General features: G+C 41.1%; 1 protein-coding gene across 2 annotated transcripts in view; it reads right to left on the bottom strand.

Moving 5' to 3' along the window:
• Positions 1-24344, bottom strand: part of FBXL7 (F-box and leucine rich repeat protein 7) — a 373318-nt gene that overhangs the window by 4422 nt on the left and 344552 nt on the right. For both annotated transcript variants that reach the window (XM_081825921.1, XM_006733172.3), the window contains exon 3: positions 5802-6413. In XM_081825921.1, coding sequence (XP_081682047.1) covers positions 5802-6413 — 612 coding nt within the window. The remainder of the gene's footprint in view (positions 1-5801; positions 6414-24344) is intronic.

Raw genomic sequence — 24344 nt, 5'->3', positions numbered from 1 at the left:
CTCTTTGACTTCATCGCTTACCCCACTCCTCTGACCCCGCTGGCCTCCTGGCTGGTTCCCAGACAGCTGAGCTGCCCTCCTGCCTCAATGTCTGTGCACGGGACAGGGCTTCCCCGGGTAGCCCCGTGGGCCATCCCTACTTTTTGAGGTCTCTGAGCACACGTCAGCTTATTGGACAATTCTTCCCAATCACCCTGTATGAACCAGTGTCCCCTGCTTGACTCCCATTTCTTTTCAGCACTCTTTATCACTTTGTGGCATGATACATTTATTTGTTCACTTAAGTATTTGCTGTCCTCATTCTGGAAAGTAAGCTCCTGAGGAAAGGGACTCTGGGCTGTTCACTGCTGTATCCCTCATCCCTGGTTCACAGCTGGTGCTCACTAAACATCTGTTGAATGAACAAACTAGTGAATTATAGTGAATAGTCTTCTGTAGGAAGATCAGATAGGATAATTCATTTCATTTATTTTTAAACAACAAACATTTATTTCTCACAGTTTAGAGGCTGAGAAGTTCAAGATCAAGGTTGCCAGCCAATTCATTTCCTGGTTTCTGGTGAGAACCCTCTTGCAGACAGCTGCCTCCTTACTGTATTCCCACATGGTGGAGAGAAGGAGAGCAAGTTCTCTGGTCTCTGTTATAAAGGCACTAATCCCATCATAGGGGCTCCACCCTCATGACCTCACCTAAACCTACTGACTTCCCAAAGGCCGCACCTCCTAATAGCATCACACTGATGGCTAGGGTTCCAATATAGGGATTCTGGGGAGACACAAACATTCAGTCCGTAACACTATCCTCCTCTTCCCACACATTAACCAGACCTTTCCCCTCAGGCCAGTGCTCTCATACCAAAAATGTCTCCAGCAGATGGCAATTAGGCAGAAAGCATGCCCAGCACACGGGAGGCCCACCCCAGTCACATGGCAGGGGGGTGTGGAGGGAGGAGTTTCCTCTCTTTATGTAAGTACCTGCAAAATATATATGATTTCACCTTCTGTCCCGTAAAGCCTATATAAGCCTCTAGGAAATATTTGTGGACCTTGATCTAGAGCTAATTTTTCCCCACTCAGGATAATTTAAATTCCAACATTTAAATGTCCTCAGGACTTTGGCCATGGCCGATGTGAATTTATACTATAAAACAACTGTCTGTTTTATACTTAATTATAATGCTTTTATTTGTATTGAATTATGAAGTTTACAGAATGCTTTTATAAACATTTCCTTACCTGATTTTTAATCCATTTTACTGATAAGGAAATGAATGCTTAGGAAGATTTTGTTGTTGTTGAGATCTAGAACCCATTTAATACTCTATCCTTTTTCAGATGATTGGAAGATATCTTTAGCTATCTCTCTAAACACTGTTTCTAGCCACTCTTCCCCTATGAATGTGTGTATACATGATACATTATATACATTACATATTATACATAATTATATATAAAACACTCATTCAATGTATATTTCAGTTCATCTGATATTACATAATATATGTACAGCATATTTTTAGTATATAAATATAAATATGATGATGTCATTATATATATATATATATATATTTCATCCCACTACATAAACTCTATCTGTATTTTTCATTTTCTCTGTGCTCTTCCCGAATCCTTCTTGCAGTTCCAAAGCCAGGTGCTTCACCTCAGGCGCCTCTGTGCCCTGGCTGCCCGAGCAATATCCAAGGCTCCCAAGTGGCGACCTAATCGTGCTAATGGGGACGGTCCTCCCACCTCCTGGCAGGCTGCCCAGGAAACTCTTATAAAATTCAGGTCCTGGGAATAATGAGGTTCAAAAGCCAAGTGCTACCAGGTCAAAGAATTTCAGGAAAGAGTAAAGCATACAATCCAATGCTGGAGAACAAAGATGGTGACTCATCAGAGGCTGTCCACTCTGCTCTATCCAGTAGCCGTCATGGTTGTGCAGAAGGTGGTTGGTAACCCTCACCTTCAGCTTTGAAATATTCCTTTGTTTTGAATTTCTTTTTTTTTTTTAGAGTGACTGTAATCCTGCTTATACCGAATTTATATGTCCACAGTAGTGGCGGCCTATCTGGGATGCCTGTGAAGGCATTTTGTTTTTCAAGCTCAGATGACAACCTTTGTCCCTAAACTCTTAGTTTCGGTTTCTTTTTTTTTTTTTTTTAATATCTACTAAAATCTGATGCACTCCAGGAAGGATATTATATTTGATTCAGGGAAACATGTGCCTTGTTTTTGAAACCGAGTCCCCAATTTAATGAAATACTGGTTAAGCTCAGTTTTGGTAAAGATGCTCTTTTGATCTGCTTGTATTATTTTAGATCAATAATTTTAATTTAAGCCTCAGCCTTAATTCTTACAGATTTGTTAAGTTTGGACTGAAAAGAAAATAAATTGGTCCATGGCCCAGTAGGTAGTATCTGTGGTTAGTTCATGCATTCATACATTACAGAGATGCAGAGCACCCTAGAAATCATCCCATTAAACCTTCATTTTTTAAAGATGAGGCATCTCAGACTCAGTGAGATTATGAGACTCATACAGCCAGACAGGGGAAGGTTTTCTGATGCAAGCCTTCAATTATAGGAGAGGAGGTAAGAAATGACTAGGATATAGCATGCAATTGATGAATTGCACAAGAGATTTACTGTAGATGTGTCAGCATGAAGTGAACATTTAGATACTGAGGAATCAGGAGTCTTGGAAGTGGTGAGTATCTATAAGAGGATTCTTGAGAGAAGCAATTTGGTTACCTAACATGGAGATTAGGCAGTAAGGTGATAGCATGAGCAAATATGAGACCCAAGAAAGCATGGTGGCAGAGGGGTTGTGAGGAGTGGCCATAAGGTGGAATGCAAAGTATCTGATAGCATTTAATGGGAACTGAGATAGGAATGGTCCATTGGGATCAGATTATGGGGCCTGCCCTAATACTCAGGGTAAGGAGTATGGATACTCCTCAATAGGAAATGAACAATCTAGATTGAACATATCTGTGGGGTTTCTTCCACTTAATTGCAGATTTGGTTCTGCTTTCACAAAAATGTTCTTCGTTACCATCCCCTCTCATTATTGGAGAACTCCAGGTGTCTGGTTGTAAGAGGACCCTTTGAGGCAATTTCATTTGCGATAATTACAATATATTATACTTTGAAAACTGGCCTGCTTTACTGTGTTTCATTGATGTTTCAAGACATTATTAATTGTGATAGTTAATTTTATATGTCAACTTGAGTCGATTAGGTGCCAAGATATTTGGCTAAACATTTCTGGGGGTACCTGTGAGCCTGTTTCTGGGCAAGATTAACGTCTGAATCAGTGGACCCAGTAAAGCAGACTGCCCTCCCCAATGGGGATGGGCATCATTCAATCAGATGAGAGCCTGACTACACCAAAAGATGGAGGAATGGAGAATTTGTTTTCTGCTTGACTGTTTGAACTGATGCATTGGTCTTCTCCTGCCTTCGAATGAGACTTACACCATCAGCAGCCCTGGTTCTCAGGCCTTTGGACTTGGACTGAACTGTACTGTCAGGTTTCCCTGGGTTTCTAGCTTGCAGATGGCAGATCAATCTCTTTACACATACACACACACACACACACACACACACAGATCAATCTCTTTATGTACACGCTCAAGTGTGCACCAACACACACACTGTTCTGTTTCTTTGAAGAATCTGGACTAAATATTAATAAAAAGTAATATGTGATAATGACAAAAGCCTACAGCTAGTTATAGTAAGTTTCAATGACTTGAAAAGACAGCTTTCAAGGGGAGTGTAGCAGGGACAAGAGAGTCTCACATCCTCTGGGGTAACGAAGCTCTAGACCAGCAATGAATCCTCCAAAGTCGAGGTTCCTGCCAGCGAGAAGGCCAGCTCGAAAACCAAGGAGAACAAGGCAGAGGTGAAATCACCTCTGGCAGCCCTCTGGCTTCTCCCAGTATCAACCTAAGGTTTCCAGATTCCCTCAGAACTGGAGTGCACCATTTGGAAAACCCCGCCCCCTTCCCCCCCATAGCTGGAATCCTGTGCTTTTAACTTGGTGAGTTAGAGATTCTCTTGTGTACATAGTGTCTACACAGGTCCCAGCCGGTCACTGGGAGGCGTGTGAGAAGACCACAAATATATTAGGCTCTGCAGACTAGGGGGATATAGTGGAAGGGCATCAGGCTTACAGAATGGTTAGTCAAAAGGGCCTAGCCCCATCCACTCACTCAGGCTAGAAGCCCAGGAATTTCCATTCCCAAAGTAGTTTCTACATTTCTGAATTTCAAAAGGACTCCAACAGAAAAGGGCACAGTACTTGCAGCGTGTCCCGAGGGTGTTCAGGGAGCTCCTTCAACAAAGATGGGGACTCCAAGAACAAGTCGTTCTCTAACCTGATTTTTGAAAAGACAAAGAAATGAGGTGTCGAAAAAATAGGCCCACGATGCTCAGAATCTTAGAATGTTAAAGAAGCCAATTCCTTGCCTTTTTTTTTTTTTAAATGAAGAGGAAACACATCTAGAGAAAGCTGTGAACTGTCGCAAATCACAAAGTTTTGAAACCAGTCTCTACCACATCACAATGCTTTCTGTTTCCAGAATTCCTTGGAAGAAAAATGTAAGAAAACCTCTTTGTTTCCTGCCTCTTTAGGCCCGCAGCTGCTCATGACTAACTGAAACTACGGTTACTATGGTTTTGTCCCGAAGCCAGCGGAAGGGGGTGGAGAAACGAATTGCTTTCCAGCGAGGGAAAGAATCTGCGAAAAATAATTGACTGTCATCTGAAATATTTTTAGATGTCGGCTTTTGAAAGAGAGAGCAAGCTCAGAGAGCAGACTTTGACTTCAGATTTTGTTGGAGGGTATCATTTACCTCAGATGCTTGTAAATCCCAAATTCTGTTTATTCGCCTGTCACAGTGGTTTTTACTTCTTGACCCCTCCCCGACCATCCCTGAGGTTGTGGCTCATGCTGTTCGTTTAACTCCCTGATGCATCTTACAGATTTCAACCTCTCCAATGTTGGTCTTTTGACTGGGCAGTGGATGAGATAAAGAAAGGCTGTTAGTCCGGCTGGATCCACGTCTGGCGCCAAAGTATGAGTCTGGGTTTTAATTCTTCCTGCCTGAGAGAGGTTTTCAAGCAAAGCAACCATGCTGGGATTTCCCTCAATTTTAAAAAGATCTAAAGGCTCCACTTGATGGGCCTTATCCTTGCAGTATGTAATTGAGAATTTTGCTTAAAAAAAAAAAAAAAAAAGGATCCAAAATCAACCCAAGGGTGAGGACAGTGGGGGTGAAATATAAGGAGACACTTGACCATGATGGATTTTCCCCAGGGTCTGCAAAATGGCAAGCAATCGTGAGCACGGCCCAAAGCACAGAATCAGCGTAGACACAGCTTTTGGGCTCCATGAAATAATAACTAATGGACAGAAAGGGCGGTGTCTAAACTACCTATCTTTGGGTTAGATATTTGGTTCCCATTCTCTGTGGTTGCTCTGAAATTCAGTGACGGCTATGGGGAGGAAGGACGGGTTTAAAAGTCCCATTACCTTAACAGCCAGACAAAAAGGTGACTTGAGTGCCTTTAAGGAGTGGGCCTTGTGTGATGAAAGGGATACCTCTGGCCTCTGGGGTCGTGATTACATAGAGACAGTCTCTCTGGAAGAGTCAGCGTCCTTACCACCCACCCTCCATCTCTAATGCCTATCAGGGAGGGGACCTTGTGTGTGTGGGGGGGGGCAATGTCCTCTACTGCTTTGGGAGGGTGAACCGGAAGGCCCCGCGGGTGGGGGGTGGGGTCAGCCGCCATTTACCTGACACGTCCAGGTGCTCCAGGTTGGGGCAGAGGGACACCACGTCGAAGACCGCCTCGTTGGAGATATTGTAACAGCCCGAGACCTCCAGTCGCCTCAGTTCGGGGCAGCACTGGGCAATGGTGTAAAGCCCTCGGTCCGTGAGCCGCCTGCAGCCACTGACAGTTACGGTTTCCAGCATGAGACAGACGTTGGGCGTGTCCTGACAGAGTCTGCGGGTCAGCACCTTGAGGGCGCGGTCCACGTTGATGGTCTCGCCCGTCAGGCGGATAGTCCTCCAGAGCCGCGGGTCCCAGGCCAGGTTGTACCAGCGGCGACACACGCGGGCGCAGCGGCACAGCTGGTTGGTGGGCAGGAAGGAGAAGATCTGCACCATGGACTGGTCCGGGAGGCGCTCGATGCTGGCCTGCTCCTTCTGCGGTCTGGAGGCCAGCCGGATGAGCGGGTGGGTGAGGCGGGTCGGGGGCGGGGAGTGGACCATGGCCACCGTCTCCCCGGTGATGGACGATGAGGAGGTGGACGAGCCCCTTCCATTCTGAAACCCGGGCAGGTTCGGGGGACATATCAGGGCTGGGCTGGGCGTGCTCAGTGTGCGCATGCTCAGGTCGGAGTCTGGCAAAGGACAGAGAGCAAAGGGTTAAAAGGATGGCCCATAGCGGAGCCCGGGGAAGGAGGCAAAACGGTGACACCCAGTCCACCGATATGCCTCCTGGGCAGACCCCCTGCTGAATCCATCACCTGAAGCAGAAGCACATGCAGATTTCGCCCATTCCAGGAACTGTCCTCTATCTGCAGGAGGGGCGGGCAACCCCCGCTGTGAAGGGCCTGATATGGAATGTTTGAGGCACTGCAGGCCACATGGGCCCTGTCTCCCGTTGCCATTAATCCACCCTGCCATTGTAGTGCAAAAGCTGGCATAAACAATACGTAAACAAACAGGGGTGGCTGTTTCCATAAAACTCCTTTTATGAAAACAGACCAGCTGGATTTGACCTGCGGGCCATAGCTGGCTGACTTCTGATCTCCATTAATGGTGATCATCTAAAGGGCACAACTTCAAAGTTTCATTATCTCTATTCTGGGGAAAATCTCACATATTGTGAACACAAACTCTTTTCCTTTTCTAATTACATTTTGAGTAGGCAGGTAATTACCTTCCATTGACCAACGAAGGAATGGGTTTTGGAAGAGGAAGACTGGCAGATGGACATAGTGTTTGCTGTCTTTGCCCTGGCCTGCCCCCTAGCGTCCAGTCCCCCATCTTTTGATAACCGTACCCCAAACTCCGACTGCAGTCTGGGGTCTGGGGAGCCACCCCACTTCGGCCATTAGACTGGGCACTTCAGGTGGTGTTTCCAGGCCTTGAATATCTGTGGCAATATATATTTTTCTTCCTTCTTAGCAAGTCTGCCCTTTGCATTTCAGTGACGTGACTCCCATTCTATTCCTTGAAACCAGAAAGACCACTTAATGAGGATACAAGTGGTTTTTAAATTTATGACGGATTAAGAATTCTTTAGGATACCACTTTAAGAAGTCTGCTCATTTCATACCCCCACCTTGATATCTATATGAAATAATTTATTTTCTATATAAAGATATTTATTGTGTACTTTACAAACATAGATGGATAGAGTTATTTAAGATGACATTTATTCTCTCTCTCTAAATATGTTTATATTTTTCACACACACACACACACACACACACACACACACAGAGAAAGAGAGAGAGAGGGAGAAGAGAATTTATCTCCAAAACATAAGTTTCTTTATCTGTGAAAAAAGAAATAAGTGAGCTGGACTAGATGATTTCTAAGTCATTTCCAGCTTTAATTACAGCTCTAAAGACTTAAACAAAAATTCTTTCCTTGTGTGCTTTTCCACATTTCATACTTTGGGAATTTTCAAACACTCATTTTTTTTTTTTTTCCCAAAAAACTCCCAATAATAACATACAACACAAGAACTTCTGACACTGGGGTCTCCACTGAGTGTCTATTTGTAGTTTTCCTACTGGTATACTTGTTCTACTGTTACAATGTTTTCTTTCAATTTACTTCTTTATAACCTAACACTGAAAATGTCCTACACATGTCCGTGACTTCGCTCATGGATCATCTTTGAATTACTGTTTCCCTCCCTCCCCTCACCTTGTCTGCCTCTTGAAATAAAAACACTAAGTGCAAATGCCACCTCCTCTAAGAACATTTTCTTAATGTCTTTGAGATATAATCAATCACTTCCCTATTGAAATCCCCATCCTTTGTTATTAGGCAGTTGTGAATCTATCTTTCCCTAATGTGCTTGACTGTATTATTTTTCTCAATTTTGCATCTCTCCCTATATCCACGTATCTTTGTCAGGTGACTCCGTGGTTCCTCCAAGGGACAGTAGATTTGTTCCATCTAATGATGTTGGGCTTGGCTACGTGACTTGCTTTGGCCAGTGAATATTAGGACATGTGATGTGCCCAATGAGAAGAACATGCCTGGCTAGTCCACTGATCTTAGGGTGCTGAGAGGCCCATGGAGAATATAGAACTGCCTGAAACCTGCAGCTTCGAGCCAAGCTCAGCCAAGCCCAGCGGGGGTCACCCGATGCCCAGGTGAGCCACAGATGTGTGAGCTAGAACACTGAGCTTGGTGTGATTTGTTACACAGCATTACTGTGGCAACAGATGATGAATATACCTTCATTACATTAAAAACTCCTTTGAGACAAGGACTAAATCATTTTCTTATTTGTATCCTGGCAATACTTGGCACAGTTTATGGTGCATAGTCGGTGCATATGAAGTTCTGGAATTGAGAAGAAATAGTTAAAATGTTTAAAAAAACAATCATTTCTAGCTTGGCATGTACTTCCCCATCCCAAGTGGTATACATACTGTGTTTTAAATCATTCATAAGAAATGTGTACATCTCTCGGGTGCCTGGGTGGCTCAGTTGGTTAAGCGACTGCCTTCGGCTCGGGTCATGATCCTGGAGTCCCGGGATCGAGTCCCGCATCGGGCTCCCTGCTCGGCAGGGAGCCTGCTTCTCCCTCTGACCCTCCCCCCTCTCATGTGCTCTCTCTCATTCTCTCTCTTGCAAATAAATAAAAAATCTTAAAAAAAAAAGTGTACATCTCTCTTTTGTAAATATATAGTAAATCTTTAAGGAAAACACTACATGCAAATCAGGGATTTCAAAACTGCCATCCAAGCTACCATGGTACTAACCTTCATCATGATGTGAACTCTGAGAACTGCCTCCAAAGTTAGCATTTTTCTTAGGCAGGTGAACAGCTAATTTAGGGCCAGGAGGGGAGGGCAATCTTAGACTTTCAGCTCTGACATTTTCCTGGCTGTGAGGGCTCTGAAATCTCTCTCCTGCCTGCCTATGTTCTGTTCCTCTTGAAAGAGAAGACACTTTACAGTGCTCTGCGGAAACCTGCACATCTTGAGTTATGCCCCTGTGGGATGAACATGCTTGTGGTAGGGAATCGAGGATTCCTAAACTTGCATCTATAACCGATTCACTTTTCTTCACTCTTGCATGCTCCCTCCACTGACAAGAGAGAATGGGAATGCATCCAGATTGACCAGAACTGCTGTGCTGTTTGCAACACGTTCTGTTTTTTTCTTTGCCAATAATCATACCCGAGTGGTAACGGAATTCACACTCAGAAAGAGATGGCAGCCTCACATATCTGTGAGGAACATTCTGTCCTGGAGAGGATTCAGGAGCAAGTAATAGCTCTCTTTCCTGCCTTTTTCTAGAGCTTAGCAGCAGAGTTCTCAGGAGTAATTCATGATGGCCAGGCACTGCTCACCCACGCAAGGAGACAAGCAGGAGAGCCTGGGGGTTTCCACCAGGAAAGCTGGATGTCTCTTTTGCCAGAATGTACACTAGGGTTCTCTGGATCCTTCCTAGTTATTCAGGTCAGGAACCCTCAGAGACTTTTTGAAAGGGTATGATTTGTCATAATTGAATAAATAGCACCTGATGATTAAATTGGTAATAAAGGGCAATGAGTAATGCAATGGTCTAAATGTTTGTATCCCTCTCAAGTTCATGTGGAAATCCTAACCCCGAAGGTGATAGTATGAGGAGGTGGGGCCTTTGGGAGGTGATTAGGTCATGAGAGTAGAACCCTCATAATTGGGATTACTGCCCTTATATAAAGACACTCCAGAGAGCTGTTGGATGCATTAGTATTTACAACTGTTTTATCCTCTTGTTAGATTGTCTCCTTTATTATAATAGTGTCCTTCTTTGTCTCTTGTTACAATCTTTGTTTTAAAGTCTATTTTGTCCGATATAAGTATTGCTTCTTTTCACATCCGTTTGCATGATAAATGTTTCCCTATCCCCTCACTTTCAATCTGCATGTATCTTTAGGTGTGAAATGAGTCTCTTGTAGGCAGCATACAGATGGGTCTTGTTTTTTTTTTTTTAATCCTTTCGGACACCCTGTGTCTTTTGTTTGGAGTGTTTAGTCCATTTACATTCAAAGTAATTATTGATAATATATGTATTTATTGCCATTTGGTACTTGTTTGTGGTTTCTGTAGTTCTGCTCTGATTCTTTCTTCTCTTGCTGTCTTTCATGCCTTGCTGGCTTTCTTTAGTGATCTACTTGGATTCCTTTCTCTTTATTTTTCGCATATCTATTACTGGTTTTTGATTTATGATTACCATCAGGTTTGTATATAACATCTTCTGCATATAGCAGTCTATATTAAGTTGATGGTCACCTAAGTTTGAACCCATTCTTTACTCCCTCTCCCCGTCCCCATTTTAGGTATATGGTGTCATATTTTACATCCTTTTATTCTGTGAATTTCTTGGCTGATTTTTACAGATACACTTATTTTTACTGCTTTTGTGAGTTTCCCACTTTTCTTACTCTTACTTACGGTCTTTCCTTTTCACTCAAAGAGTCTCCTTTAGCCTTTTTTTGTAGGGCTGGTTTAATGGTCATGAACTCCTCTGGCTTTTGTTTCTCTGAGAAACTATCTCTCCTATTCGGAATGATAGCCTTGCTGGTTACAGTATTCTTGGCTGCAGATATTTTCCTGTTAGCACTTCGAATATATCAGGCAATTCCTTTCTGGCCTGCAAAGTTTCTGCTGAAAAATCCGCTCATAGCCTTATGGGGTTTTCCTTGTTTGTAACTGTCTTCTTTTTTCTTGCTGCTTTTAAAATTCTCCCTGTATTACTACTTTTTGCCATTTTAATTATATGTGTCTTGGGATGGACCTCCTTGGGTTGATTTTGTTAGGGGATTTCTGTGTCTCCTGGATCTGGATATCTGTTTCCTTCCCCATATTAGAGAAGTTTTCAGCTATTCTTTCTTCAAATAAATTTTCTGCCCCCTTTTCTCTCTTCTTCTTCTGGGATCCTTATAATGTGAATGTTATTATGGAGTCACTAAGTTCCCTAAATCTATTCTCATTTTGTGTACTTTTTCTTCTCTCACCTGCTCAGCTTGATTACTTTCCATTATTCTGTCTTCTAGGTCACTAATTCATTTGTCTTCTTCTGGTCTGCTTTTTATTCCCTCAAGTGTATTTTAAATTTCATTATTGTGTTCTTCATCTCTGATTGGTTCTTTTTTGTCTCTTTATTAAAGATCTCACTGATCTCCTCCACTCTTTTCTCAAGTATCTTTATGATCATTACTTTAAATTCTCCATCAAGCACGTTACTTATCACTGTTTCGCTGAAGTCTCTTGCTGTGGTTTCATCCAGTTCTTTTATTTGGGACATTCTCTTCTGTCTCCTGATTTTGTTTAACTCTCTATGTCTGTTTTTGTGTGTTAGAAAAGTCAGCTATATCTCCTGCTGTTGAAAGTAGTGGTCTTCTGAAGAAGAGGTCCTGGAGTGCCCTGCCATGCAGTGTCCTCTGTGTACCAGTGTGTTGTGTGCACTTGGCTGTTGTATCCTGGCTGCCTTTTCCTTAGGTCCAATAGTCCACGGAGCCTCTCTTTTCCTGTTGTGGGCAGGCTTTGGTCCCTGGCCGGGGGTGGGGGGTGGGGTGGGGTTGGTGGAGGAGCACAGTCTTACAAAGGTGCATGCCAGTCTGCTTGGGAAATGAGACCCTTGGCCACTGGGACTCAGGCTCGGCAAATCATGCCAGTCTGGAGACACAGTGTTGGCAGGGTTTGCGCCGGTCTTCTGGGTAAAGGGGCCCACATCTCTGGTACTGAGGCAAGCAAGACTGGAAAGGGTGGATCTAAGGAAGCACTGTGGGGCGGGGCTTGGTGTAAACACGTTAGGTCGTGAATGTCAGTGCCACTGGTTCCCACAGGTGGCTGTGTGTTTATGCTGGGGGGCAGAGGAAGGAAATGGCACCTGCCAGCTCCTTTGTTCCTGGAGAACTCCCTCAGTGATCCCTGCCCCTCCGGGATATGCTCCAAAATGAGTAAACTACTCTCCTTCCTGTATGTCCCAGGCTCTGGGCAAACTGCTGCTTCTACCCTGTATCTCTGTGGGCTGTTTGTCATGCTATCTCTTTAAAGGTGGGGACTCAGCTTCCTCTCACCCTCCAGGCTCTCCCAGAACTAAACCTGCTGATGTTTAAAATTCCAGGCATTGAGTCCTTCTGGTTGTAAGAACTCAAGAAATTCAAAATTCGGCTCCTCTTGCTTTCAAAGCTGATGTTATGGGGATTTGTCTTCCCCGTGTGATAGTCTGTTTCTTTCCCTTCTCTGCACCTGTGACTCCCTCCCCCTAACAGATGGCCATGGTCCCTTTTGCTCCCCTCAGCATCTCTGACTGCATCTCTGCCCTTCCTACCCTCTTCAGTGTGTCCTCTTCTCTAACTTCAGTTGTGGAGTCTGTTCTGCCAGTCATCAGGTCATTTTCTGGGTTATTTACACTGATGTGAATGTTATCTAGTTGTATCTGTAGGACAAGGTGAGCTTAGGGTCCTCATATTCTGCCATCTTCCCAACCTCCTCCAAGACAGGTAGCTTTTTAAATTTACCAAGACTACTGTTTTCCCTGGAGACATTCTTTGGACAAACTTTTTTCAAAAATAAATACATAAGTTGATAATGAAATCTGTTAAATGAATTACTTTGTGGTAGGATGGAAGGCTGAATGGAGGGATAGGCAGGCAGACAAAGCTATAAGAGGAAAAATTATAAAATCTGCAAAAAGAACATGTCTGGAGATGAACACATGTAAGTGTCATGAAAGCAAAATGGGAGAATTTAAAGACATGAGCATGTATTTTTGCAATGAGATGTGAATTTTGTAGCCTGGTGTCTCGTAATGACGTTGGGAAGGTGGATATAACCAAAAGATTGAAATAAAATGAAAAACACACAGCACTGATGTCTATGGGAAGATATACAGAATGGACTGCAAGGAATACACAGGGACAGACGCTGGGTACTAAAATTCAGTAGGTTGGGCTGCTACACATTCTAGGATTACAGATTTATAGGCAGAAAAGAAAGTGACGATTCATTCTTTCATTGGCTCATTTAACACACATTATTACTGCTGCTTGAGGGCCCAGTGGAGTCTAGGAAGAGAGGAGTTTTTGCATTTGACTAGATTATAAAGCAAATGTTCCTAGCCCACCTCCTTTCTATACCACAGTTCCATTAAAATACTTCTACAACAAAGAATCTGACCTCTCTATTTTCTTGTATCCTTTAAGGAGAGAGAAAAATGACTTTTTTGAGAGTGTGCTCAAATCACACAAAATCCAGGATGGTAAGGGATAGAAAAGTTTGTCTAAGTCTGGAACAAAAGCCAGTTTTCAGAAGCCCAAGGTAAAAACAATGACACAGAATCTCCCAGTGGTGGGAAAACATTTGAGTGTTGTACAAAAACAATGAATTGTAGAACACCACATCAAAAACTAATGATGTATTGTATGGTGACTAACATAACAAAATAAAATTAAAAACAAACAAACAAACAAAAATAGTATTTTTGGTAAGCTTTTGGATTTTCTCAAAATGGTGTAATCTTTATTTGCTACAATGGAGATCCTAAGGCAAATAAATAATTACACTTTTTAATACTGATATTTTCATCTATTTATTAAATGAAGAGATGGTGGATGCCTTAAAATTTAAGCACTTGTGGCTCCATTAATAATTTAAAACATTTCCAAGTATGTAATTTATGTGAGAACAATAAGTTTAATGTCTTTAGGTTACTTTAAATATGTAAAGAATACCAAAAAGTATAGTTGTCTTATTCTGGGGGGGGGGACAAAAACCCAATAAACTTGTTTTTTCATGGTTTCAAAAGTCCTGGAAATTTTACATCTTTAATAATTATAGTACATTATCAAAAATATTCAAGGCATCTCAGACACCCATGCTTATTAGACACATTTTCTTCCAACTAGATAGCTGCCTGTTTTGCACAAGTTTTTATTTTCGAACCACTGCTGTTTACACTCTAGGAAGTCGTATTTACATTATACTGGCCTTTCAAAGTCAAAATTTACAAAGCTACTCTGAATTTTCCCTCTCTGATTACCAAAACTTTTCTGCAAGATGCTTTCCATTATAAATTGTCTTTCTACTCAAGAACTCTTGCCATAAAAAGCAAGGTTTCTTTTCTTAGCTTAAACTCAAGCTTAAAAAAATAGATCTATAAAACCTCGCCAGTGGAAAAAAAAATACAATCTGAGGGATCTTTCTTCTTCTTGTTTTATTTCAAAATATTTTCTTTTAATGTGGTTCACATAATATACACACCCTAGAACTTATTTAAGGTATTGGTTGCATAAAGTGGAAATTTATATAGACAAGGTTGATCTTGCATTTTACCTGGAGAAAGTTACCTCTGGGACCCAAAGATTCTTGCTAAGATTGTCGTCCAGAAGGTGGCAACCGCCCCCCCCCCCCCCCGCCGCCCCGCCAGGATCAGGTTATGGCTAACACTTCTGTCCAAGAACAAAAACCTGCCTTGTTGTCATGTGGACCAGCACAGAGCTATGGTGATTAATCCTCAAAGTCTTGAGGAGGAGGATGAACCTACTCTCCTACAGGGCATATGGTTTAGTGAAATGCCCAGCTCTGTATTTAGCTGGAACACCAGTTCCCTGGTGTATTCAGTTTTTGACTCTAAACTGAACTCAGCACGGATTCTGTTTGACCTTTTTTTTTTTTTTCCTTAAAGGGAAGAATCATACTGCTAAGGAAGCTTTTAAGCCACATTATTCTAAAAACCACAAATATAATCAATGAAATGTACAGAATGCCATCTTTGAAATCTATAGTGCAGTTTGATTTTGTCAGCAACATGAGTATCTAAAAAGGATGCCTTATGAAAGTTATGCCATAAGAAATAACAGGTAGCCTCAGAAACTATGGGACAGTCCGGGATTATAATTCATCAGCCTCCTTATGGTTTTATTCTAGGTTGAAATGACAACATCTTAGAGCCTTCCTTTTTTCTTATCTGTAAAATGGCAAAGGGTGACCTTATACTATTTATTCTTTAATGGAAAATAAGATGTTTCATCCCTGAGAGAGTACCACTATTAGACGCTATCCTTTTCAAAAGGTGAGGGGATAGTCTCCTTATGGTAGGGCGTGTATTGAGAATCTCTTTTTTTTTTTTAAAGATTTATTTATTTATTTGAGAGAGCGAGAATGAGAGAGAGAGAGAGAGTACATGAGAGGGGGGAGGGTTAGAGGGAGAAGCAGGCTCCTCGCCGAGCAGGGAGCCCAATGCGGGACTCGATCCAGGGACTCCAGGATCATGACCTGAGCCGAAGGCAGTCGCTTAACCAACTGAGCCACCCAGGCACCCGAGAATCTCTTTAAACATTTGTTAGTCTTCCTTTTTAATTAAAAGAAAGCAGGTTTCAGATGCAAAATCTTTGACAGGCAGCAGTATTTAATAACATTAATTACATTTTTATTTTTTATTCTTCATCATAATTTTTTTATTTAAAAATTATCATTTATTTGTAAGAAGTGATACTGGTCTTTCAAGTATTTGGTTTCTAAACAATAATTTAAATTTACTTTTGAAGATATTAAGTGAATAGTAGTACAGGTGGTAGGGAGACATCAGCAAACGTCATGACAGCATTTGTCAATGTCTTACACTGTTAAGGTCAAAAAGAACACTGAAGACAGATGAACCTGCATTCTGGTCTCTGCTCTGCTGTATGCAATTTGCAGCATCTAAGCCAAGTAACTGGAACTTCATAAGCCACAAGCCTCCTCTTTTGTAAACTGGAAGTAATTCCACTCACTTTATAAAGTGATTAGGTGGAGGCTATGAAACGTGGTATTCTTATCAGTAGAGGCATCTGACAAAAATTATACAATCTCAATGGAGGGCTTCATGGGGAAGAAATTCTGGGCCCTCCTGCTATGGGGCTATGTTTTCAGGGGGCATTATTCTGGATTCTCTGGTATCCATAGTCCCATCTTTTTGAATATTGTTGCCTCCATAAACCTTTGAGATGTCTTTCATGTTGGTGGGGCTGAAAGAGGGGAAAATAAAAATAAAAATCCATGTCTCCAGCATACAATATACTTAACTCTTGCTAAACAAAATACGGCCATTGCATTTATTGTCAAAGGAAAATCTGTTTTATATGACATGGTGAAACTGCTGTCTCATTAAAATTCTCCCATGGTTTTTACAATACCATTCTCTCTTCTGCTTTTCCTTTCTACTTCTCATGTGTTGTTTGCTCACCCTCTTCTGTGTGTACCACTTATATGTTGATATTCCCCAAGGGTTTCATTCTTTATTCTTCTCTGTTAGCATCTGGCCTCCCTTGAGTTGGGGGGGGTGGGGATGCTTTATGCACTCACATGGCTTCAGCAATTGCCCTTCAGCTAATGACTCCCAAAACTCAATTTCAAGTCTGGACCATGCTGTGTGTCTCTTTCAAATATTAAACACATATATTCAAATACCTGCCAGACCAGTGTTACTTAATATGATAGCTCTAGCCACCTGTGACTATGCAAATTAAATTTATTAAGACTAAACTAAAAATTCAGCTCCGTGGGGGCACATTTTGGGAGCTCACTAGCGACATGTGGCCAGAGGCTACTGTACTGAACAGCACAGATACAGAACAATTCCACTGTAAATAGTATTAGTGGGGGTGCTTGGGTGGCTCAGTCAGTTAAACGTCTGCCTTCAGTTCAGGTCATGATCCCAGAGTCCTGGGATTGAGCCCTTGTCGGGCTCCCTGCTCAGCAGCAAGTCTGCTTGTCCCTCTCCCTCTGTCCCTCCCTCTGCTCATGCTCTCTCTCTCTCTCTCAAATAAATAAATAAAATCTTAAAAAAAAAAAAAGAGTGCTAGTGGACAGCACTATCTCTACTAACCCATTCCCTGAAAGTGTACTGGATATACCTTCATTACAATACATACAAGGCTGAACGCACCAATGTCCTTTGCAGAGAAGAGCCTTCTACCCTTATATTCTGTGTTGCTGTTAATGGTACCACTACTCGTCAAGTCTGCCTCCTAAGCTAGAAACCTGGGAATGACCTTGAATCCTACTCACAGCTAACCAGTTGATTAACTTATGGAGCTAACAGTCCTCTCTTCTCTGTCTTCATGGCTACCACCCCACTTGAAGTTTTCAACATCTCTGTCTCCTCTCAACAATTCCTTACCTGAGATTCCTGACTCTTCCTTCAAATCTCCACTGCTCTCATATAGCCTCTGCCCTGCATTTTTTGAGTTAACCTTCTAAAATATGATTCAGCCTCCTGCACCAAAACGTTGAATGCTCATTCCTTCTGTTGTGGGTTAAGTTGTGTCCCCAACAAGATTTGTTGAAGTCCTAATTCCTGGTATGGGTGAATGTGACCTCATTTGGAAGTAGGGTCTTCGAAGATGGAATCAAGTTAAGATGAGGTCATACTTGACTACAGTGGTCCCTAATCCAATATGATTCAGTGTCTTTATAAGAAGAGGAAACAGGGACACAAGGAGAGAAGACAGAAACACATGGACACAGAGGTAAGATGGCAGCATAAAGATGGTGGCAGAGATTGAAGTGATGCTGTCATAAGCCAAGAAATGCCTAGGGACACCAGAAGCTGAAAAAGGTAAGGTTGGATCCTCCTTCATGTCTCTGCTAACACCTTGTTTTCTGACTTCCAGACTCCAGAACTATGGGAAAAGAAATTCTGTTGTTTTAAGCCACCTGGTTTGTGGTACTTTGTAACCACACTTCCAGGAAGCCTACACACTTCCTTCCACACTTTTTTTTATTGATTGCTTCCCAGGTGTCAGACATCATACTAGGCACTACTCAGGGAATAAAGTCCAATTTTTTAGACTGTGTAGGAGACCAGAAGTTGTATTCCCCCAGACGAAGTGTAGATTCCTAGTCATACCTCAAGTGCCAGGTGGGAAGTCAGCTTCTCTGTCAACTTTTCCAGATCCACCTAGACTAAGTACTACTTTGAGTGTTTCCCTTCAATTCAAATACATTTTATCTTATCCCTTTTCACACAGTGTCTCTCTGCTGACTGCACTGTGAGCACCTCGAGGCCAGGAGGTATCTCACTCATGTCTAAGTGATTCCAGACTCTTACCTGGATTCAGCCATCCAGAAATCATTCAACTAATGCACAATAAAGAGTGTTCTTTGCTTGGTCCTACCACAGATCCCTTTCAGTTTTCTTTTGGTTGCTGTTGGAAGTATTTATAGGAACTACCTGGAGGAACCAGGTGTTCCAGATCGAAGAAGAAGTTGGAGCATCTCTGTCCTTTATCAACATTTCATTTTTAGATCTTTTTCCTATGTCCCTCCACTTAATTTAGGCTGAGATAGTACACACACTCAGCTTAATGATATTCGTCTACTCAGAAGATATTTAGAAAGACATATGCACACAGAAAAACAGTCTCTTGCAGCACACATCACCTAAAGTATCCCAGAGTCAAATTCTTAGTGCTTTCCCCCATGCCTCTGCTATTGTAGGTTACTCACATCTCTGTTCACTCCTAATAACAATGAAAACATAAAAACTCACAATAAATAAAAAAGAATAACACTTTTACATTGACTCAGAATTGTAAGACTTATTCTGTTTAAGTTTAGTTACCTAAGATAGAACATGAACATTTCCCCCCAGAACTGATTCACATATCAGTGGTAATCAGCAGAGCTGGCTTTTTCTTCACAGTGCAGGAGAGACAGTGATATTTATTTGCTGTTCTCTAGAGAGCTCATGGATAGCTTTGCAAAGCTTGGGAAATGAGCCAGCTCTTGTCTTGACAAGAGAAGAAACACATAGATTTTCATGAAAAAGCCTTGCAATCCATACCGTTCAACCTTCAAGTTGCACTTTTTTCGGCAGCCTTAATTGTTTTCTATCTTCAATTGTCAGATAATGCTTCCACCTTATTTCTCCATGAATAGCTGTGAAATTCCAACGTTTGAATCTTTCAACGTGCAATACATGGTAGAGTATTGAATTTAGATTCTGGTAAAGAGAAACTTATAAATTTTCAGTTCACAGCAGAAAGCAGGCCTCACAAGGGGCTCTAGTCTAGCTCACAAATCCAACTTTCAAGTGAGAAAAAAGAGAAATCTCTGGTAAACTTATGAACATGTACAAGATCAATAATTAATTAGAATGTTCCCAGAGCAAAGCAAATCCCTGAATTTCCTTAGCCATTTGAAAATATGATCCACTGTTGTTTAAATTCTTTACAACAATTTCTTTCAATGTAAAAACGTGTAAAGCATTTATTATATACAAGACACTGTTCTAGGTACTACAGAAATATTGATTCATAAATGCAATTTCCCTATTACAGTTTTAAGTGTTTGGAAAAACAAATGACGAAATGATGTGGAGAAATATTTTATTCTCTCTACAGTAGCAAATAGAGAAGGCAATAATGAAAGGAAATTATTATATTTAAATATCATTTTATTTACCTGCTGAGGATCTCACAGCAGCCTGGTGGGTGGACAGCTTACACTGACCTGGGATACATTTTGCATGGGGAGCTCTCTGGGTCTACTAGTCCAAGTTCAAATGTCTTTTGGGGACTCCAGGGCTACCCTATATGGTGGGACTTTCCCAAGGAATAGACCCAATACTCATTAGCACAAGACTGGCTTTTCAATGGGCTCCTGGGTTTGGGGGGCAGGACTTTACATGGTCGGCTCATGGCTCCAGTTCTAGACTATCTTATTTTTCAAAGGTTAAATTGTACTCTTTTAGGGAGCCCCCATTTTAAAAGGTGATTAATAATAATCTTTCAGAAATTCACCTGCAGAGTAGAATTCAAGCAAACCAAAATATTTCTGGGAAATCACTCCAACTGCATAATAGTTTTCTGTAGAATTAGGACTGCTCATCAAACTTCCAGTTCTCATCCATATTCCACTCACTCCATAATTTCTAAGTCATATTTCTCTTTAGGAAGATACCTATAAGTTTATATTTATTGGATATACTCTTAACAGCATTTGGATCAAGATTACAACAATAAATCTAAAAGTAAGTTGCTAATTATAACGTGGCATTAATCAATGTTTGAAGTTCCCACTTAATCTTGAGATCATTAAAAAAAAATGCTTGGGGTGGAGGCTGGAAACCTGGAGGGGTGGAAGTGTTCATCTGATACATTGGAGATAGTTTCTATTTAAGACAACTTTTCTAGACAACCTGAGCTTTTAGTTCCCTTTAAAACAAATTTTGAGACTTACACTTAGTCATAAAGCAAACAAAATGGTAGACTGTGGTTCATCATTTATAAGATATTTCATATAGTAGGATGTGAAACATTCAGTAGATTACAGTTCTAGTTCCTTCTTGGAAGCTAAGGTTTGACCATGTGCCATGGGTCAGCGTGGGGATGGGGGTACAAGTGGAGTGGGAGGTAACTCAGGGCCTCATCTCTTCCATCCTGCCCTCTGCATTATTCCCTTCGCTTCCCCAACACTTACCGAGAATCTACGTTGCTTTCAGATGTGGACTACCTTGCCTACCTTCGTAAGTTTAGATCTGAACCCAAAATACTTTATTTTTACCAGGAAATGTTAACACTCTGACATTATATTACAGGCTGGTAGCTTGAGTTTTCCTCAAGATTTTTTGTTGTTACACTTGTTCATTTTGTTTGAAAATACCTATTAAATTAGTAAAAGCAAAGATTTCCCAAGATGACAAAAACATTTTCAGATTCATTCTTCAGAGGTTGACCAGATAGAAGCCTTGAGGTAGAAATTGTTTTGGGTCATTCGATAGGATCTATCTTGAAAGAAATTCCTTATCTTAGGTCAGATTATTTGCAGGCTGGCCTCCAAACAATAAATTAGTCCCCTTTTTTTTTTGGTTAAGAAGAAGATCCAATCTCTTAAAATGGTTCAAAAGGGAATATAAGATGAAAATGGCACCTTAATTTTAGATTTTAATGATAAACTTCAATGTTTTATTGTTTTGGAATTAATTTCAGGTCATTTTAAACAACAAAAACACATGGTTTATAGCTAGAAAATTGCTTCATGTTGCTTCATGGATCAGGCAAATAAAAAGAATAAAACAGCATTTTGCAAAATGGTCAATTTTGGCTCTTTTGGCCATGTCAAGAGTCTTATGAAATAATACAGATGATTAATTATTACAAGTAGAGAGAGCACAGAGTAGCACAAACCACAAAGGAATGGTCAGATATTTTTACTTAACATTCTTCTTTGGCCAGTAATGTTAAATAAAGGACATACTTTTTTTTCATTATTAAAAATAACCCACATAAATACAGTCAAATAGTTATGAAATAAAGATTTTGTTTTCTTAGGGAAAAACGTAGAAACATCTTGACCAGGATTAATGTGCAAGATATTGAGCATGTAGTTATTAATGAAACTCTTTCTTTTTTGTATCTTACACTCCTGGAAGTAATTTTCAGCTTTGACCAGAGCTGTCCTTTATCCCCGGAAATACAATTTGAATTGTGTAAAGACCTAAAATAAAATTAGAAGCAACCCATCACAACTATAATCTACCTAATACTTAATCATAGCAAGGAATCTCTGTTTTTGCCACAAAACCCACAAAAGGTTTATAATTATCTCTCTTTAGAGTTTGGCCTGGCTACATAATCAAAATAGGGAACAAAGAGCATTGTGTATTCACATCGGGGTTTCGAGTTTTGTGTGTTTACACTGTGCATGAGTATACAGAATGTCAGAAAAAGGTCTGTTGCGACTTACATTTGACTAACAGATAACTTAGTATGAACAAATCTGGCTCAAATCTTAGAATATATCAGAATGGAAGAATACATCTTTAAATTAGAGTAGCCAAGACAAACAATGCTTAAAGTCATCCTATGACTTAACTGGTAAGAATTAAAATTATAAACACAAAGAAAGCTGCATCTATGCAGATTTAGAGATACTAATATATTGTACCCTGAAATGTGGCAACTACCTTAAGATGTACCAAGGGTGCTATATCTCACAATGTCAACCTTAAACTTGGGTCCCTAAAATGACCATTATTTTTCCAATTCTTCCCTTCTCTTTCCATAGGATGTAAAAATGTACTCTCTAAAGTTACATACAGAGAAAGCTGTTATCCACAATTCCAATCCCTGGAGAGTGAAAGAGCAGAAGATATAAGTATATTCTACTGCTCTTGTGCTGGACTTCTTTGAATGAATTAACGGCACTCTGACCTCCAATCTGTTTTTAAAAATTTGAGTTGAATGAGAAATAGAAAAAAAAAATAGAAAATAAAAAAGAAAAACCCAGTAAGGGGTGCCTGGGTGGCTCAGTGGTTAAGCGTCTGCCTTCGGCTCAGGTCATGATCCCAGGCTCTTGGGATCGAGCCCCGCATCAGGCTCCCTGCTCCGCAGGAAGCCTGCTTCTCCCTGCTCCGCAGGAAGCCTGCTTCTCCCTCTCCCACTCCCCCTGCTTGTGTTCCCTCTCTCGCTGTGTCTCTCTCTGTCAAATACATAAATAAAATCTTTAAAAAAGAAAAAAAAACCCACTAGGGCAATTGCTACATTGCAAAGTTTTATAATCTCTTTTATAGAATATTCCATAAAAATGTCTATTCATGTTTCTTTCAAAATTGAGAACTAAAATCATGTTTATAAAAAAAGGTCAAATGTCTGAATAAATTCTGGATTCTACTACCCCTCCTTATTTTTGCATGAAGGAAGGACTGTTGCTACTAAGAGTCTGTTTTCATGTGTGTACCGAGGCCAGAGGCCATAAAAAGATAAAACCATCCCAACCAAGAAGCTGTCAATCTTCCTGGAGGGAAGTGTGCCAGAGTCTCGAAGGATGAGAACATTAATCAGATTTCATGGTGTTTACACCTAAACCCCCTCCTCTCAACTCCTGTATTTAACAATCTGCACCTAGTGGCACAGTACTGGAAAGGGGGCAGAGTGGGTCATGGGCATTGCAGAATGACCTCCAGGTAGGCATTTTCTTCAGAATCCTTTAATTAAAGAGAGAGATTTCTTAAGAAATATTTGCTTTTCTAGATAGGTCTCACTTTCCACTCTTTTATTCCTGAAATGTTAGGCATGGAGTTTAATATATCTTTTGAAATGGCCTCTACTCCTCGATGTATTTACTTAGCCGCCTGACCTTCAACCTGCTCTATTTTTGCAGGTATCTCCCAGTGATCATCAAAGTGGTGATTGCTGGGTCTTTCTTTCTCAGCACTTTTGCTTTTGAGCCTAGACATTTGGTCAGCAGGTCACTAGTCAATCCTGCAGAGCTTGCTCTACTCTGAGCTAGACCTACTACCTGAAACCTTCATTGCTAATGTTATTCCCACTTTGTAGAGAGACTATATCCCATGCTCGCCTGGAGACCAGAGGGGCCAGAGGCTGAAGTCATCCTGAAGCATGGACAATGATGGCTGGTGTCAGATTCTTGAGCACAGCTTTGTGAGACTTCTTTTAGTTGAGGGGATTTGGTAAAGGAACCGCACCAAATCGTTGCCTAACTGAACTGTGCCAAACCAACCTGAAATGTATGGGGGGAACCCTAAAAAAGAAGCTAGCAAAATCTCTTCTAAAAAGTAAGCTCTCCAATCAAACATGGGTAAACTGTAAATACCGCTATCACTAATTATGCCATATTTGGGGCTTATAGAGCAGATTAAATATCTCCCATGTGGAAAGCTAGGTTGGACCAACTTCCACAAGTCATCTGGACATTTTTTCTTTAAATCAAAGCCAGTGAATTTTTCCTTGTATATTTTTCAAGTGTCTTCAGTCAACATAATGGCAGCAAATGGCAAAAATGTGCTGGCTCGAAACATTAGATCACTTAGATAATAATAGTTGTGTAAACATAGATGCAACATTTTGTGCTATGAGGACATTAAAAGCTCTGGGACTTTGCATGTTAGGGCATCTGTGCCTTCTAAGGAAACCCCAACTTTAAATGTCCTGTTCCATCTCAAATATTAAACATATGCTGTAAGGAGAAAAAAAGCACAGCCTTGTGGAAGCAAGACAACCAATATAAAAGTGTCACTGAGCACTCTACAGGCACAGAGAGAAGGCTGGGAGCGACAAGATGAAAGGCAGCTGCATGGGACCTTCC

The sequence above is a fragment of the Leptonychotes weddellii genome, chromosome 7 (genome assembly GCF_054177405.1).
Source record: "Leptonychotes weddellii isolate Sample4059 chromosome 7, ASM5417740v2, whole genome shotgun sequence".
Classification (NCBI taxonomy): domain Eukaryota; kingdom Metazoa; phylum Chordata; class Mammalia; order Carnivora; family Phocidae; genus Leptonychotes; species Leptonychotes weddellii.
The sequence above is the reverse complement of the archived record's forward strand: the minus strand, read 5'-3'. Positions and strand labels throughout refer to the sequence as shown.